The 17,379-nt window shown below is 42.2% G+C and overlaps 1 protein-coding gene across 8 annotated transcripts in view; it reads left to right on the top strand.

The window, feature by feature from the left end:
* nr5a2 (nuclear receptor subfamily 5, group A, member 2) overlaps positions 1 to 17,379 on the top strand; it is a 212,636-nt gene that overhangs the window by 12,519 nt on the left and 182,738 nt on the right. For all 8 annotated transcript variants that reach the window (XM_038794821.1, XM_038794820.1, XM_038794817.1 and 5 more), the window contains 2 exons: positions 676 to 817; positions 6,663 to 7,309. In XM_038794821.1, the coding sequence (XP_038650749.1) occupies positions 676 to 817; positions 6,663 to 7,309 (789 nt within the window). The remainder of the gene's footprint in view (positions 1 to 675; positions 818 to 6,662; positions 7,310 to 17,379) is intronic.

Below are 17,379 nucleotides of genomic sequence, written 5' to 3'. Positions count from 1 at the left end.
CCCACCCACTGGGGGGTCCCGAACCTCCCAGCTCACCCCATCCCCCTCAATGTACCACCCACCCACTAGGGGGAGGGGGACCCACCAGCTCACCCCATCCCCCTCAATGTACCACCCACCCACTGGGGGGTCCCGAACCTCCCAGCTCACCCCATCCCCCTCAATGTACCACCCACCCACTGGGATGTGGGGAATGTTGAAATCGGGAGCAGCTTCCAGGAGACAGGGCTCCACAAGAGCTTCATTGGACTCCAAAAGAGCTCCAGGAGACAGGGCTGAATTTGATAGAACCTTCCAAAGGTGCGACTTTGAGCGGACTTTCATGTCCGGGACAACCCCTCCCGAGACCCACAAGCCGGGCTGCTTGTCCGCCGGGTGCTGGAATAGATAATTCTGTCCACAACCTGGATATTCAGGAGACGGGCTGCACCTACAGCTCGTATTCCTGTCGTGGTTTCTCACTCCCAACTAACGGCTCTCCAAACTGCATCAGATGAAATGTGCAGCGGCGCTTTGCAGGTAAATGTCTTGCTGGTTTCAGTGATAGCGAGGCGCTCCTCCAGCGAGGGCGGTTGGGGCTGATTCTCGGGCTGGGTGAGCGTTTTATTTAATCCCCACCCCCTACCGAACGGTAAAGATGGAGTTGGTTACATGCCCCCCTCTCTCTGTTTTAAGGGTTTCTTCAAACGCACTGTTCAAAATAACAAAAGGTACACGTGTATAGAAAACCAGACCTGTCCCATCGACAAAACACAGCGGAAAAGATGCCCCTATTGCCGCTTCCAAAAATGTCTGAACGTCGGGATGAAGTTGGAAGGTAAGAGACAACTTTCGGCTGAGTGTCTCTGCCGCCGGTTCAGTTGTTTGATGAAGGGGTTTGGAATGAATTGACTTCCCCGGGACACAGAAGCCCCCACTTCAGACAGCAGAGGAAGGGTTAAGTCAAGCAATTCGGGTAAAATCTAAACACAAAATAAAGCGGACACAAATCGAGTTTGATTTGATTTGAAATATTCTGCCATGTGCAGGGTTGGATGATATTGTACAGCATCTAGCTGTGAAGTTGAATTCTGTTGGCAAGTCCACAGCAAGCACAGGGAAGCTGGATTATCTGAATCACACACTGTGTTCGCTTCTTGTAGTTGACCCAGGACTGGAACAGCGAGTGCTTTAACCTCCCCCTCCCTCAAAAGGTCCCGGCGTTGGGGTTGACAATGTAATATCACAGATAGCAAGGCGCGGGTTCGCAACTAAACCTTTCACGGGAGTGTAGAAAATAACTCCGAGGGACTTAGTATTCTGAATGGTTCGACAGGTGGCCACGGGAGTTACCCAGAAACCGAAAATCAATTGGAAAAAAAAACAACTCAAACTGATTTTAACCAAATCAACAAATCAGTATGTTACCTGATTTTTAAAAAAACGGAATTCACAGATTGTTCAATGATAGCGCTCAATTAGTAATAAAGTAGCAATGTCAAACAGCAGTTGGAACCAACATGTACTGTCTTCAACGTGCACACAACTATATATAATATATAAATATAGATCTAATTGTGTGAACGTTCTATATCAGCAGTTGAAGGCATTGCTGTAAATTCTTGTTAATTTCAGGGCATTTGTGCAGTAGTTTCCACTTACTATTCTGCAGCCTATGGGGTCAGAATCATTTGCAAACTGTGCGGACTCATTGTAACTTGACCATGTGTCTATTTCCATGCTGACTGGGAAAGTGACAGTGCAGTCCCTGCAGTGTGCGGCTCGCTGTCCATCCCCACTCATTCAATCTCACCGCCCAACTGAAGCAGCTGAATTACGCATTCGGAAGTTGAGCGACTGACTGTACCGCCCAGTTCAGAATGCCATCCTGCCGATGGATATATACTTAACAAATATTTCAACTGGTACCAGCCCCTGGAAAGGTCTTTTAATCCTTCTGTAATGGAATTGATAAAAGTATACTGATGCACTTTCGCTTTATAATTAATAAGACATCCAATGTCACAATAACATCCAGGGTTCCAGTTTGTCGGAATTTGCTAATACTAATAGAGTGTTGTCCTTTTTCATTTACATTTATTTCCCCTTTCGGCTGCCATTTTTTTGCTGCCGATTTTTCTCCCGCTCTCCCTTTAACAGCAAGATTGGGAGATGTTCCCGTGGCTGGCAGACAGCCTCTACCCCCTGTAAAATTGTGCCCGAACACGGCCGCTCAATCTGATCCTGCCTTACCTGCACCCAGAGCCGGAAGCCTAAACCGTTTTCCCTTCCAAGCGTTCCCGCTCTTTAATTGTTATCCCAGGGAATGCCGAAGCTATTTGGATCGTCCCCACCAGCCAGCCCTCTGGATAAGGTAACCTCGGGATGAAGCAGGCTGGGAGCTGCCTGACCCATTCAGTACAGGAGTCCGGGGCTAATTGTGCTGTGGACATGTACTGTTGTTGAAGAATCACCTCCAGGATAGATGAGAATCGCAAGCTGGAAGGCTCACACAAATGAGAGGAAATCGATTTTGGACAGTGAACTTCTGAATGTTAGATCCTGTTATTATTTACATTATATCTCTAGCCTCTCGCCCGCCAATCAGAATCAGCTAGGAATGATTTCTGTACCGGAAAGGACCAGAAACCGAATTCCGTTCTTTTTAATGGATTCTGAAAACAAATGTCAGTTCTCACACTCAAAATCAACCGACATCATAGTGGATCGCCTCATTTCCATGAGCAATCTGGGCCCTCTACCAAACCGTGGTCACTTGGAAGTCTCCCACATCTTCCTATACCTTGGCACAATCTCTTTCCCACACCAGGCCATTCCAATCTGCTCCGTCCGCTTTCTTTTTGCATTTAATCATCCTCTCCGTCCTACACTGCGCTACACCATGGGGGTGTCAATATGTTTATTGTCCATTTTCTCTGGGTAGAGGATATACATATAGTTTTGTCAACGTTTCTGGTTTTGCAAAAATAAAAATCTTAATGTGAGGACATTCTCACAAATACATTTACGTTGTCATTCCACGTGAAGGACACTTTAACTCAGTGTGCTTCCTCATTACACTACATTATATATTATTTATGCTTGCCCTGTCTAGTGCCACTCTTTGGAGGACAGTGTGAAGTATTCGAGGGGTTCATCAGCTGATCGGCTACATTGTGAATGTTCCTCTGGTGGCCATTTTCAAATGCTGGAGGGGTCTGTGAACCCAGGTCCTTCTGATTGACTGGCATGAGTGCTACCGATGCACTCTGTATGTTAGTTAATCTGACCTATCACTTCCCATTCCTATAAAGCTACCTGCAACTTTCCCCACAACTACCTCACTCATGAGACAATGCTAGTTTAAAACTACATTTTTCTGCAATCCCCACTTCAATGCATATCAATGCACATCATTTGACATCAGTCTAACTTCAGTTAATTGCATTTAACCCTGAAGTATTTAAGGAATTAGGGATGTGAGTCACAAACACTTCTAGAGTTATTGTGGCTGTAATTCATCATTGTCTTCAAATGGCCACTTGTAGATGTAAATCTTTGCATCCAACATAATAGCTATCTTGCATAGTTTGACAATTTATTCATAAATAAGCAGAGACAGAAAGTCTTGCATTTAAATAGTGCCTTTCACAAAGTATGTCCCAAAGCATTTTACAGCCAAAGATTACCTTTGGAGTGTAGTCATTGTTGTGATGTAGCGCAGCAGCCTATTTGCACACAAGATCCCACACACTGCAATGTGACAACGACCAGATGAATCCCGTTTTGTGATGCTGATTGAGGGGTAAATGTTGGCTAGGATATTGAGGGTAGCTCTCCTGCTTTTCTTCAAATTACTGTCAGTGGATCTATCGCTACCACTTGGGAGGAATGGCATCTATGGCAGTGTGGCGCTCCCTCCGCGTTGCACTGGAGTGTCAGCTTAGACTTTTGTGCTCAGAACCATTCAAAATAATTCTTCTGTAAATTCTCAAAATAAATAGATTTAAACAAATAGATTTAAACAAATTTTAAAAATTAGGACTATATGAGAGAGATTTTGTTTTAAAAAATCTCATACAAACTGCATTATATGAGCTTCGTATTATTCCACCATACAGGCAGGAGAGGCAGTGGTGTAGTGGTATTGTCACTGGTTTTGTGATCCATGATGATGCTCTGGGGAGTTGGGATTAAATCCCACCATGGCAGATGGTGAAATTCAAATTCAATTAAATCTAGTGATAATAATGAAACCGTTGTTGTAAAATCCCATTCACTAATGCCCTTTAGTGAAGGCAATCTGTCGTCCTTACCTGGTCTGACCTACATGTGACTCCAGATCCATAGCAATGTGGTTGATTCTTAAATGCCCTCAGGAGTGGCATAAATGCTGGCCCAGCCAGCGATGCCCAAATCCCATAATCAAATTTTTAAAAAGGCATGTCCTGTTCCAGGAATGAACATACTGGATATCAAACAGACAGCCACTGAAATGTTTCTATCAGTATTTCTATGGTTCATACTGCTGCCAGAACTAGCATGTCTTTTACTGTGTAATGACGGCATTTTTAAACAGACTTTTAATGGAGATCATTCAAAGTTAAATATGCGACTGAATTAAAAATGAAAATTACTCCTATCTCCCTACAATTGTAGTCAAATTTTATATTTAGACTCGACCACTGCAAAATTCTGAGATGTTTTGATGGCAAATATATATTGCAAACAAATGAACACACTTATTATAGGCACATAAATGCAAGCACTTGACCAGACATCATGAAGCCAAGAATGTTTTCCCAAGGGTATTCACAATTAGTTACTGGTCTGCATTCTACCATGTAGGTTTGAACCTCTAATTGTCAAAAGTTCTTATAATGGATACACAAGGCTTGTAATAAATTTTTAATGTGGCACTAATCCCAAAGATAAAATGCTCCAATTGTAACCTCAACTATAAGTCACAGCAGTTTCAACATGTCATATAGCTGTCAGAGGTTTCTGTTTTTCTTTAGTCACCAATAGCCAAAACTGGCTCAGTTGGAATATTTCAGTAGCTGTTAGATGTTCTCAGTGGTGACAGACACTACTGTGACAGAGACCATTAAAACAAATCCCAAGGCATCTGCTGAATTGGATTTGTTTTAATTATTTTTTAATTCCTGAGATATTAGAAGATATTGCGGTGACATTGGGGCTCTCAATGAGCTTGTGTTTGTTCACATGGGAAATATTAAAATGGGGCTTTGCTAATGTATGGCTACTTTATAGCACCATTCAAGCAGGAGGATGAAGGGAGGAGGCAGAAACACGAGCAGAAGGGGCTGAAAATAGAGATTAAACATTTTCTACCTTTCATGACAATAAGATCGGCACGGTGACTGAGAAGACATGGTGCATTGAAACAGACAAAGTCAAAAGTTTAAAAGTAACAGTTGATTAAGGAATTTTCAGAAGTGCAATCACTGTAAAAACTCTATTCAATAGTATTTTTTCTTCATATAAGCATCATTCGAATGCATGTAATGTTAGGATAATCCCCTTTCTCAGAAAGATAACGTATGAAAGAGTACTCTGAAAATTAGATGGATTTCTAAAGAAGAGGCCTTTGATATTAATGGGGCTTGTTAAGACCCTAAGTCATACAAACAACCTTTTCTTCATTTATTTGTGCAGTACACGTCAATGTTTCTTTGCTTTGATTTTTCCCTCACTGCCAATATTGAACATGAGGTGGTTTGCCCCAGTAAAGAGTATTCAGTCAATCTAGAGCAGAACTGTACAGTGATATTTTAGGACATGTAAACACCCAAAGTACAGTCACATGTGTGACTGCCTGTATGAAAAGCCCGCTTCTGTCAGATGAACGTAAACTAAACTGAAGCATAAGCTTGCGGGCACATTTTCTGTGTAATAAAGATCTCTATTGCAACGTGAAATTCTAATCAGTATGTAAAGTATAATGCTAAGAGCCACAACCCGGCCAGAAGGAATTCATTTCACATCTCTATTTTTTGGAGATGCACAAAGCATAAACCTGGACTGTAAAAGCAAAACACTGCAGATGCTGGAGATCTGAAACAGGAATGCTGGAAAAACTCAGCAGGTTCTGGCAGCATCTGTGGAGAGAGAAACAGAGTGTACATTTATGACTCTTCAGTTCAGTTCCAAAGAGGAGTCATATGGACTTGAAATATTAACTCTGCTTCTTTCTCCACAGATGCTGCCAGACCTGCTGAGACTTTCCAGCTCTTTACGTGTTTAGTATGAACATTCACAACAGGGCAGCACTGTGGTGCAGTGATTAGCACTGCTGCCTATGGCGCTGAGGACCCGGGTTCGATCCTGGCCCTGGGTCACTGTCTGTGTGGAGTTTGCACATTCTCCTGGTGTCTGTGTGGGTCTCACCCCCACAACCCAACGATGTGCATGGTAGGTGGATTGGCCACACTAAATTGCCCTTAATTGGACAAAAAATAATTGGATCCTCTAAATTTATTTTAAAAAACATTTGCAACTAACCTTGAACTAATTTGCCTTTGTATGCATAATATTTATTTCCTTATTTTTCCATGTTTGAAAAACAAATCAAAGCAATGTGAATTTTATAGAATGAATATACATGTTCCCTTTTGTGCATCATTTCTGTACTGATTTTTAATAATGTATGTATTCCACAGCTGTAAGAGCTGATCGCATGCGTGGAGGTCGAAACAAGTTTGGTCCAATGTACAAGCGGGACAGGGCTCTGAAACAGCAGAAGAAAGCTCTGATACGAGCAAATGGACTTAAACTAGAAGCCATGACTCAGGTGATGCAGACAATGCCAACAGACCTGACGATATCTTCTGCTATCCAAAACATCCACTCAGCCTCCAAAGGCCTACCTCTTAACCATCCTGCCTTGCCACCAACAGACTATGACCGAAGCCCATTTGTAACATCTCCGATTAGCATGGCAATGCCGACACATGGCAGTCTGCAAGGCTATCAGACCTATAGTCCTTATCCAAGTCGTACTATCAAGTCAGAGTATCCAGATCCCTATACTAGCTCCCCAGAGTCTCTAATGGGCTACTCTTACATGGACACCTATCCGACCAGCTCTCCATCTAGTATCCCACATCTTATAGTGGAACTCTTGAAGTGTGAACCAGATGAACCCCAGGTACAGGCCAAGATCCTCTCCTACCTACAGCAAGAACAGGCCAGCAGGGGAAAACATGAAAAGCTCAACACTTTTGGGCTTATGTGTAAGATGGCAGATCAGACCCTTTTCTCCATTGTTGAGTGGGCTCGAAGCAGCATATTCTTCAGAGAACTTAAGGTATGATTCTACTTTTGAACTACAATTATATTACAATGCTATTGAGAGAAATACCCATCCATTTTGTGGCTTAATGCCTGAAGATTGATGGCCCATTAATTTGTGATCTATTTGACATTTTAAAATGGCTAGCTACATTAAAGCACATTTTCAATACAATGGGGTAGACTTTCTTCTGTATCACCTGAGTGATAATGATTGCCCGGTTGAAGAGTCAGGGTGGAAAAATCATGAGGGGAAGGGTGACATTCTGATTACAAAAACGATTTGATTTTCCTTCCATTGGCAAGATCCATCATAGATATGCTGTCTCCCCTCCAGCATTCCACTCAGGCAATACTTTACATCCAGGTGCTACAGATGGAAATGTGCTTTAAGTGCGTTCCTGATCTGAATGGTGTAGTGTTAACATATCACACCCTCCTCAGGCCTGCAGTGATTGTTTACCATTCTGGGATTTGTGTCATTATATGATCTAAAAATTTTTAGATGTGTTTTGGACCATAATCTAATTTCCACAAAATATTGGGCATAAATCTAAATCAGTGCTCCTTAGTTTGTATTTGTATCTACCCTTTTCACTAATAACATTAAAGGGGAACATGTAATGCCATGCATTTTATATCATATCTTCTATTTGGATCATATTAGAAGTGGATTTTGGGTAAGATAACTTTAAATTTCATGTGGTCGAACTGTAATTAGGAGCTGATATAGATATAGCTGTATTTGTTGTAAAGATAATGGATGTGGATTTGATGAAAATGTAAGAAGATGTTTTAAAATTACGTATGCATTTGGGGAAAAAAACTTGCCCAAAATATATTTTGCAGGTAAATTACCATGATGATTTTTAACTGCAGAAGTCTGAAAAGTTAATAGTTTCGGCTATTTTATGTTCTATGCGTCATTCATGAATAGAGACAAAAAATACTTTGAAGTTCATTATATTTTTATCACTCTGCTGCCTTCAAAAACTGCCATTTCACTGTCTGCAGATTTTTAAATACAATATTACATAGCACATGGGAAATGCACTGTGTGTGTGGTAAATGTTGAATTTAGCATGTCATGAAACTCATGATCATTCACTCGATTCATTGCCCACGACTCAAACCTAACTACAAAAGGAATATTATCTGGTCAGCCCCAAAAGGTTGATGTTGTTTTCAGATCAAGGTTGGAGTATTAAACAGCTGTCATGAATGACTGAATTTAGTGAAAACATTGGTTGCAAGTCCCTTTCAGATCAGAATATGCACAAAGCTTGTTCATAAGGAGTGTTTCCATATACAAGTTAATGACTTTCTGACTACCTTCTAACTGGCAAACATAATGTTAGAGTGTAAATTGGAGAACTAACTGAGATCCCACTTTGCATCACTTTTGATGTTTATTTCAGTTGACTTCAGAGGAAAATGGGTTGCTGACTCATTATCACTCATTCTCCATGAGAGCATAAACAGATCTATCCTAATATGTTTAAAAAGTGCGCATAAGGAGTGCGAATCAGCAGGTACTGCAGGTGTTCTCGTAATTGAGGACAGGACTCCAGTAATTTCAATAAGCACCTGATTTAGGCCTTTTATACATTCTGATGTGACAATTAAAGGAATTTCAAAAACGTTCTCTCCCATTAAACAACCCTCTTCTAAAGTACAGTAAGAAGTCTTACAACACCAGGTTAAAGTCCAACAGGTTTGTTTCAAACACGAGCTTTCGGAGCACGGCTCCTTCTTCAGGTGAATCTGAAGAAGGAGCCGTGCTCCGAAAGCTCGTGTTTGAAACAAACCTGTTGGACTTTAACCTGGTGTTGTAAGACTTCTTACTGTGCTCACCCCAGTCCAACGCCGGCATCTCCACATCATGGCTCTTCTAAAGTGTTAGCCATGGTGTGCTGGATAGCATTCTTGCCTTGGAGTCATTAGGCTGTGTGTTGAAGTTCCATGCCAGGGACCTGAGTGCTGAATGCAAGGCTGACACTCTAGTGCAGCCCTGAGGGAGTGCTGCACTTTCAGAGGTTTCATCTACAGGGTGACATGTTAAACTAAGACCCTATCGGCTCCCTCGGGTGGATGTAAAACTACCTTTTCTGCCTAATGAGATTGACCTCCAGGTATTTGGGGAGAGTGTTAGTTTTGAGTCGGAACCTCAGGTCTCATATGCCCACCTTGCTTTTGCTCATTAATGCAGTTCCAAATTTAGATATAAAAACGGGTCTCCTTCCATTAGGCGCAGGGAAACTGCAATGGTGGAGAATCTGGCAATTGCTTTGAGAGCCCAGTGGAACACCCCCCCTCACTTATCTAAACCAATATATCATCGTTTTGCAGTGAAGAGCATTCAAATCAACCCAAACTTTAAATTCTGTTGTCAACCAAAATTTAAAAAAATTGAACCATAATCCATGTGAAAGCCAGCCTAGAAAAAAAAATTGTGAAAAAATCTGTTTAGGAAGGACGCATGTTAGTCCTTCACCATTCCACAATACACATGCTAGAATACCAAGGAATTTGGAGATTTGGGGTCTATTTTAGTTTACATCAATTGAGCAGTGGGTGAGGTAATGTTTCACCAGCCCCATGGCCAAATCAGTTGTCAAGGTCAGCCCTCATTTAAGTGGAATGGGCCAGCTTCCACCCCTAATTGTGCTGCCTTGGAAAGCCCACCATTTGGGAGGGCGGGAAATCAGGCTGGGCACTTTCACAGCACATTAAAGGGAGCAGAAAGAGAGCAGCAGATTTATGTGGGAAAACTTAAGAAAATTCTTACGGCTTAAAAGTTCCAAAAAAAGACGGAAGAAAAGTAATTTGCAGCCACATCCCACTTTTATCAACTGAAGCTTAATCAGTGCTGCAAATGTCTTCCAACTTGCACTGCCTATGGTTTGTAGGTGAGTTAAGGAAACAAAGGTGGCAGTACAGGTTGGCACCAAAATTGTTTTTGAGTCAAATGCTGATTTAATGATGTGAACAAAGCTTCTGCCCACTTGTGGCAAGACTGCTGATTGGCAAAATTGATTATAAAATCAGCACATTCTGGAATTACTCAGGTCAGGCAGCACCTGTGGAGAGAAAAACCAGAGCTCATTTTCTGTCGGATGACCTGATGAAAGATGCCTCTTGACCTGCATTTGTAGCATTTTCTGATTTATTTCAGAATTGCAGCATCTGCAGGATTTTGCTTCTGTACTCGTGCCTAGCTTGATAAAATCCAGCAGTAAAGTTGATCATTTGTTCTATTATTTTCCTCTGCCTCTTCCCCTTGACACCGAAAGATGGACAATTCCATGCCAAATATCAGTGTCACTTCCCCCTTCCTCACTTCTGACTTCTAGATCATTCATCTAGATCACTAGATAGGTCTGATGGACTGTAATTTGGCAAGCAAAGTATAAAACAATCTGTAAATGTATATCTGAGACTGAATCAATGCCAATATCTTTCTGCTTTCATATCCCTTCAAATATCAGTCAGTAACTGTCTCCAGCCTGCTAAATAAAATAACTCACAGTTTTTGAAAGGTGTTATCTATGCACAGAGGCGAAATAACCTGGCAGAGAATCACCAGAATCAACATCTATAATTTAGATTTTTCCACATTGCCATGTGTTGATATAATTTATTCAGGAGTTAATTCCGTGTAAAAGATGAAAAAAATTTAAAATGTGCCATAGAACATATTTTTGAGCACAACTAAAAATCTTTTGCTGTTTACAGTGGAGAAATTGCCAGCTAGGCTTGCCTCAGTATTATTGTGAAATAAAGTCCAAGTTAATATTCCAGTTTTCTTCTAAATTAGTTACATGGAGACCTCTTCACAAACTGTCTCTTACTGGTCCCAATGGATCGTTCCTGTTGAAACATCCCTACTGTGACCAGTTCAGAGAAAGATCAGAATACTACAATGGCATTTGGATTTTTTGCATTTAGGATTGCTTTCTTAGTGTAAATCCCCATGCACCTTACAGAATGTGATTTGAAAGGTTGACAATAGATTGCTGTTTGCTCCTTGTTCCTTCTGCCCCAGCATCGGAGGCCAACCCTTTAGCCACCAAAATAATATTGCACGATCCGTTTGCTTTGTAATTCCTGTCTCCAACTTAGAAATTATCTTCATGCAAACATATTTCTTCAAACTCAGTCTGTCACCTTAAACTCCCTGGAGGCTGATTGTGACTGTGTGATTGAGTAAAACTGGTGCCAATGAGTCAGCGGCATTTTGGCAAATTTCCGTTGACTTTGATGAAAATAAAAATCAGGAGTAATTGCCAATTCACGATCACCTATCTTACAGTCATGAATCACTACAGTGCAGAAGGAGGCCATTTGGCCCAGTGAATCTGCACTAACCCTCTGAAAGAGCACCCTACCCAGGCCCATGCCCCCATAACCCCACCTAACTGTTTGAACACAGTGGGCTAAACAGCTGGCTTGTAATGCAGAACAAGGCAGCAGCGCGGGTTCAATTCCCGTACTGGCCTCCCCGAATAGGCGCCGGAATGTGGCAACTAGAGACTTTTCACAATAACTTCATTGAAACCTACTTGTGACAATAAGCGATTATTATTATTAATTTAGCATGACCAATCCACCTAACTGCACATCTTTGGACTGTGGGAGGAAACTGGAGCACCCAGAGGACACCCACACATACACGGGGAGAATGTACAAACTTCACACAATGACCCAAGGCTGGAATCGAACCCAGGTCCCTGGCGCTGTGAGGCTGCAATGGTAACCACCGTGCCACACACTATTCCCACAAAGTCAAAATTGACCCCCCTTGCCTTTTCGAAGATGTTCAGAAGCATCATTCTACAGGGCAAATGCTTGCTAAGTATAAACTGTGTTGTACTGGATACATTCTGGTCCTGCTGGCTTGTTCTTGTTCAGAGGTCTCCATGGTAAGCAGTCCAGAAGAATGCTAGAATACTTTGTGAAACTTTGTTTCACCAGTAAAATGAAACATAACAATCCTGGCTCTTCCCTTTCTCCAAACCAAAAGTGTTGTTCATCCTGGTGACCAGCTGTTTTCAATAAGGACAGTTGTACTCGAGCTATTGTTACTTTCAACGTGGAAGCCAAAATGGTGTCAATCAGCATTAAGTGACACAAGAGGCATTCACTTTCTGCCCTCAGATGAACTGTTTTGGACAACTGTTGCTTTAATGTTGCTTCCTGTTTTGGTGCAAGTACGTGCTCTGAGGTCTCTGACTGGTGTGACACCAGAACGATACAGTGTGCACATATTCGATGCAAAGGAGTATTAATAGATGGGAATTGGCAATGGAAAGTGTCATGTTTATTAGAATTGTAACAAGCCTTTGATACTTTGTTCATTTAACACCATCACTGATATGAGGGTTGAAACTTTGTTACTGGTCCCAATTCCTGCTTCCCTAGTCAGCCCAGTTTCTCAACCCAGTTTAACACCACACCAACAGATTGATACAGCATTAAGTCAAAAGACTTAACTCAAAACAATATTCTTATGGATCTATTTTTTTTAGAAAATCAATTGAATGGAGATTTATTGAAAATAAATAAACAGTGGGTTGGTTAGTTCAGTTGGCTGGACTGCTGCTTTGTGAAAAGGTTATTCAGGAAGACCCAGCCTTCCCAACCTTGCCCCTCAGGTTAAATCACCACCAGTCAGCTCTCAAAGGGAGAACAGCCTATGGTCCTCTGGGACTGTGGTGACATTTACATTGAAAATAACAAGCAAAGCAACAATGACTAGCAGAAAAGCAAGGAGCGGATCATAACTGGAATGCACTGTATTCTTAAAATGCAGCTGGTGAATCTATTTGCTTTCGTTACCTTCGCATGCACAATTGAAAGGAACTGCCATCAGCTTCAATGACATTCACTTGACTTATTTTTCACGATGTAAGGTCTGGTTAACAAATGGCTAAGTGGCAAAGGGCAACATTTCGCTGCAGTGACATGCTCTGTCTGGGAGTGGTGGCAGACAGCAAGTTCCTGACCTCTGCCAGTTCATTGGCAGGAGATGCTAAGGGGAGGCTTGGTGAACTGCACACAAGGAAGCAGTGGGTTAGGGAGAAGGAAATCGATTACAAGTAGAATTCTGACACACTTCCCCATGCCCAACCTTTGCATGGCATTGGTAGAAGCTTGGACACATACTGCTTGTTCATCAGCTCATTCAAGCCAAGATGATTGACTAGCAGGTAGATGAAGGGGGGGAAAAATGACTTGAATGCAACAATCAACTGCAGTAAAGATAAAGTTCTCTCCAGTCCTGTACTGATTAGTGAGCAATCAGTACAGAGTTAGATACTTAAAGGCTGACTGTTTGCAGCCTTTTCAGTTTTTCGTGCTCTTACGTCTGAGTCAAAAGTTTTGTGAGTTGAAAGCTTGTTCCAGGATTTCAGCATGCATTTGAAGCTAGAAATCAGTTTGGGAATGCTGTGAGATCAATGATAAGCCATGGTTCTGTCTGCTTGTTCAGGTGTGTGTGAAAGATTCAGTAACATGAATGTACAGAAGCAGAGAGTTGTCCATGTGTACTGGCCAACACTCCTCCCTTAACCAGCAGCATCAAAACCAGATTAACTGATCAAGTTTGTGGCTGATGGTCACCCATATTGAGCTTCTTTCACACCATTTTTAAAATCATGTTAATTACAAGCTAACCACTGAATAGGAATTGTTGCTTTGGTTACCCCCTACAGAACATTGTTAATGTAAACTTATTGAAATGACCACCCCATGGGAATGCCAAAAACTATGCTCAGCAAAGGGATACATGATCCAGCCTTTCCACTTTCTCTTGACATATTTTAATTCCCTTGTATTTGAGTCAAATGGTTCAGTCGTGCATCCCCCCCACCCCCCCCCCCCCCCCCATCCCTTGATCCCTTTAGCCCAAGAGCTAATTCCTTCTTGAAATGACACAATTTTTTTTGCCTCACCTACCTTCTGTTGTAGTGGATTCCACAGATTCACCACTCTCTGGGTAATGAAATTTCTCCTTACCCCAGTCCTAAAAGATTTACTCCTTATGCTCAAACTATAACCCCAAGTTCTGGATTTCCCCCACCATCGGAAACATTCTTTCTGAATCTACTCTATCAATTCCTGTTATAATTTGATAAGTTTCTATGAAATCCCTTCTCACTCTTCTAAATCCCAATGAATATAATTCTAACCGATTTAGTCTCTCCTCATATGGCAGACCTGCCATCCCAGGAATCAGCCTGGTAAACCTTTGGTGCTCTCCCACCATAGCAAGAACATCCTTCCTCAGATGTGACAGCAGAATTGCACACAATACTCCCGGTGTGGCCTCGCCAACACCCTGTACAATTGCAGTAAAACATCCCTATTCCTATACTCAAAACCTCTTGCTATGAAGGCCGACATATCATTTGCCTTCTTTACTGCCTGCTATAGCTGCACGTTTACTTTCAGCGACTGATGCACGAGGACACCAAGGTCTCACTGAGTATCCACTTCTCTCAATTTACAGCCATTCAAATAATAATCTGCCTTCCTATATTTGCTACCAAAGTGGATTACCTCCCATTTATCCATGCTATACTGCATCTGCTGTGTATATGCTCACTCACTCAGCCTGTCCAAATCATGCTGAAGCATCTCTGCATCCTCACCACAGCTCACTCTCCTACTCAACTTTGTATCATCTGCAAATTTGGAGATAATACATTTAGTTCCCTCGTCCAAACCATCAATATATAATGTGAACAGTTGGGTTCCAGAAAAGACCTCTGCAGTATCCGACTAGCCACTGCCTGCCAATTGGAAAAAGACACAATTATTCCAACTCTTTGCTTCCTGTCTGCTAACCAGCTATCTATAACTACCCGCAATCCCATACAGGGTGGCACGGTAGCACAGTGGTTATCACTGTTGCTTCACAGCAACAGGTGTATGGACCAGGGTCCCTGGTTCGATTCCCGGCTTGGGTCACTGTCTGTGCGGAGTCTGCACGTTCTCCCTGCGTCTGTGTGGGTTTCCTCCGGGTGCTCCGGTTTCCTCCCACACGTCCCGAAAGATGCGCTATTTGGTGAATTGGACACCCTGAAATCTCTCTCAGTGTAGCTGAACAGGTGCTGGAGTGTGGCGACTAGGGGATTTTCACAGTAACTTCATTGCAGTGTTAATGTAAGCCTACTTGTGACAATAATAAAGATTATTATTATTACACTTTAACTTTACATAGTAATCTGCTTGTGAGAGCTTGTTGAAAGCCTTCTGAAAGTCTAAATAAACAACATCCACCAATTCTCCCTGGTCAACTCTACACTATCAAACAAAGTCAGAAATTGCATCCTATCTGATTGTAACCACGGTGCGCTATCCATCCTAATTCTCCTTGACTTGTCTGCAGTCTTTGGCCCAGCTTACTACACCGTCCTCTTCCCAAGCTTCCTTTTGTCCATGCTTACCCATCCAGTAGCCAGAGAATCTCCTGCAAATTCCTTCGCTCCCTGCCTGTATGGCTTCATTTCTGAAGTCATCCAAGGATCCATCTTAGATCCCCTTCTTTTGATTAGCTACATGTAGACATTAAAGAAGTGGAAAATGAAGACCTGGTTTATCTTGTGCCTTTCCTGACCATCAGACCTCCCAAAGCAAGTTTACAGCCAATTAAATACTTGAAGTGTGGTCACAGTTGTTATGCAGGAAATCTGGCAGCTAATTTGTGCATAGCAGGCTTCTGCAAATAAAATTGTGAAAAATGATCAGGTAATCTGTGATATTGACTGAGGGATAAATATTGGCCAGGATACCAGGGATAACTCCCCAATTCTTCAAAATAGTGCCATGTAAACTTTTTTGACCAACTGGGAGGACTGATGGTGTCTTGATTAATGTCTGATCTGCAAGATAGCATCTGCCACAGTGCAGCACTCCCTCAGGAGTGCCAGCCCAGATTGATGCCAGGGAGTAGGAGGTGAACTCACGCCCATCAGACATAGGGATGCGAATGATACCAACCAAGTCCTGGTTGACACAAAACCCTTAAAGAAAGAATGTCAATTTCCATATGGACGCTGATGACACCCAACTACACTTTACCACCACGTCTCTCTACCTCTCCACTCTCGCTGTGTTGTCAGACAACTTGTTATTCCCTCCTTAAAACTCTCCACCTCTTTACTGCTCCCTCCTGCTTCAGATCCTCCTCTTCCATTAATGCTGTGATCACCTGTCCTGATGTTTCCAATGTGGCTGTGTTAAATTTTGTGTCATTACATTCCTGTGAAGCACCTTGGATGTTTCACTACAACTGGGGCTGGTTTAGCACAGTGGACTAAACAGCTGGCTTGTAATGCAGAACAAGGCCAGCAGCGCAGATTCAATTCCCATACCAGCCTCCCCGAACAGGCGACTTGGGGCTTTTCACAGTAACTTCATTGAAGCCTACTTGTTATATTAATATTATTATTATTATATGAATATTGTTTGCCATCCAATTCTGGGTGAACCATATTTTCCTCCAATTTAATACTGGGAAGATGGAAGCAATCATCCTCTGCCCCACCACAAACCCTATTCTCTCACCACCAATTCCATGCCCCTCTCTGACCACTGTCTCATGCAATTCCCAACCTTGGCATTCTATATGATGCTGAAGTTAGCTTCCAACCCTGAATCCTCTCTATCATAAAGTTCATCTTCTTCTACCTCCACAACAGCACTCATCTCTGCTCATGCTTAAGCTAATCTGTCAAAATCCTCATGTTCCTCCAAACTCAGCTATTCCAATTCCCCCCTAGGCAACCTCCTGTTTACCACCCTACAAAAAGGTGGACTCATCCAAAACTCTGTGGCACATATTTGAATCTGCACCAAGTCCCATTTTACCATTGCCCCTGTGCTCGCTGACCTATGCTGGCTTCCAGTCACACAACATTGTATGAAAGGCGACATGGTGATAAGAGCAGATGCAGAACTTGCACTTGTTCTGATAACCATCCCATTCAATTGAAAAAGGAACGATTTCAGAAAATGACCTGTTCCATTCCTTGTTGCTCAAGTAAAGGCATAATTTTGACATTTTCGAAAACGCATTTAAAT

The sequence above is a fragment of the Scyliorhinus canicula genome, chromosome 4 (assembly GCF_902713615.1).
Source record: "Scyliorhinus canicula chromosome 4, sScyCan1.1, whole genome shotgun sequence".
Taxonomy (NCBI): Eukaryota; Metazoa; Chordata; class Chondrichthyes; order Carcharhiniformes; family Scyliorhinidae; genus Scyliorhinus; species Scyliorhinus canicula.
The sequence above is the reverse complement of the archived record's forward strand: the minus strand, read 5'-3'. Positions and strand labels throughout refer to the sequence as shown.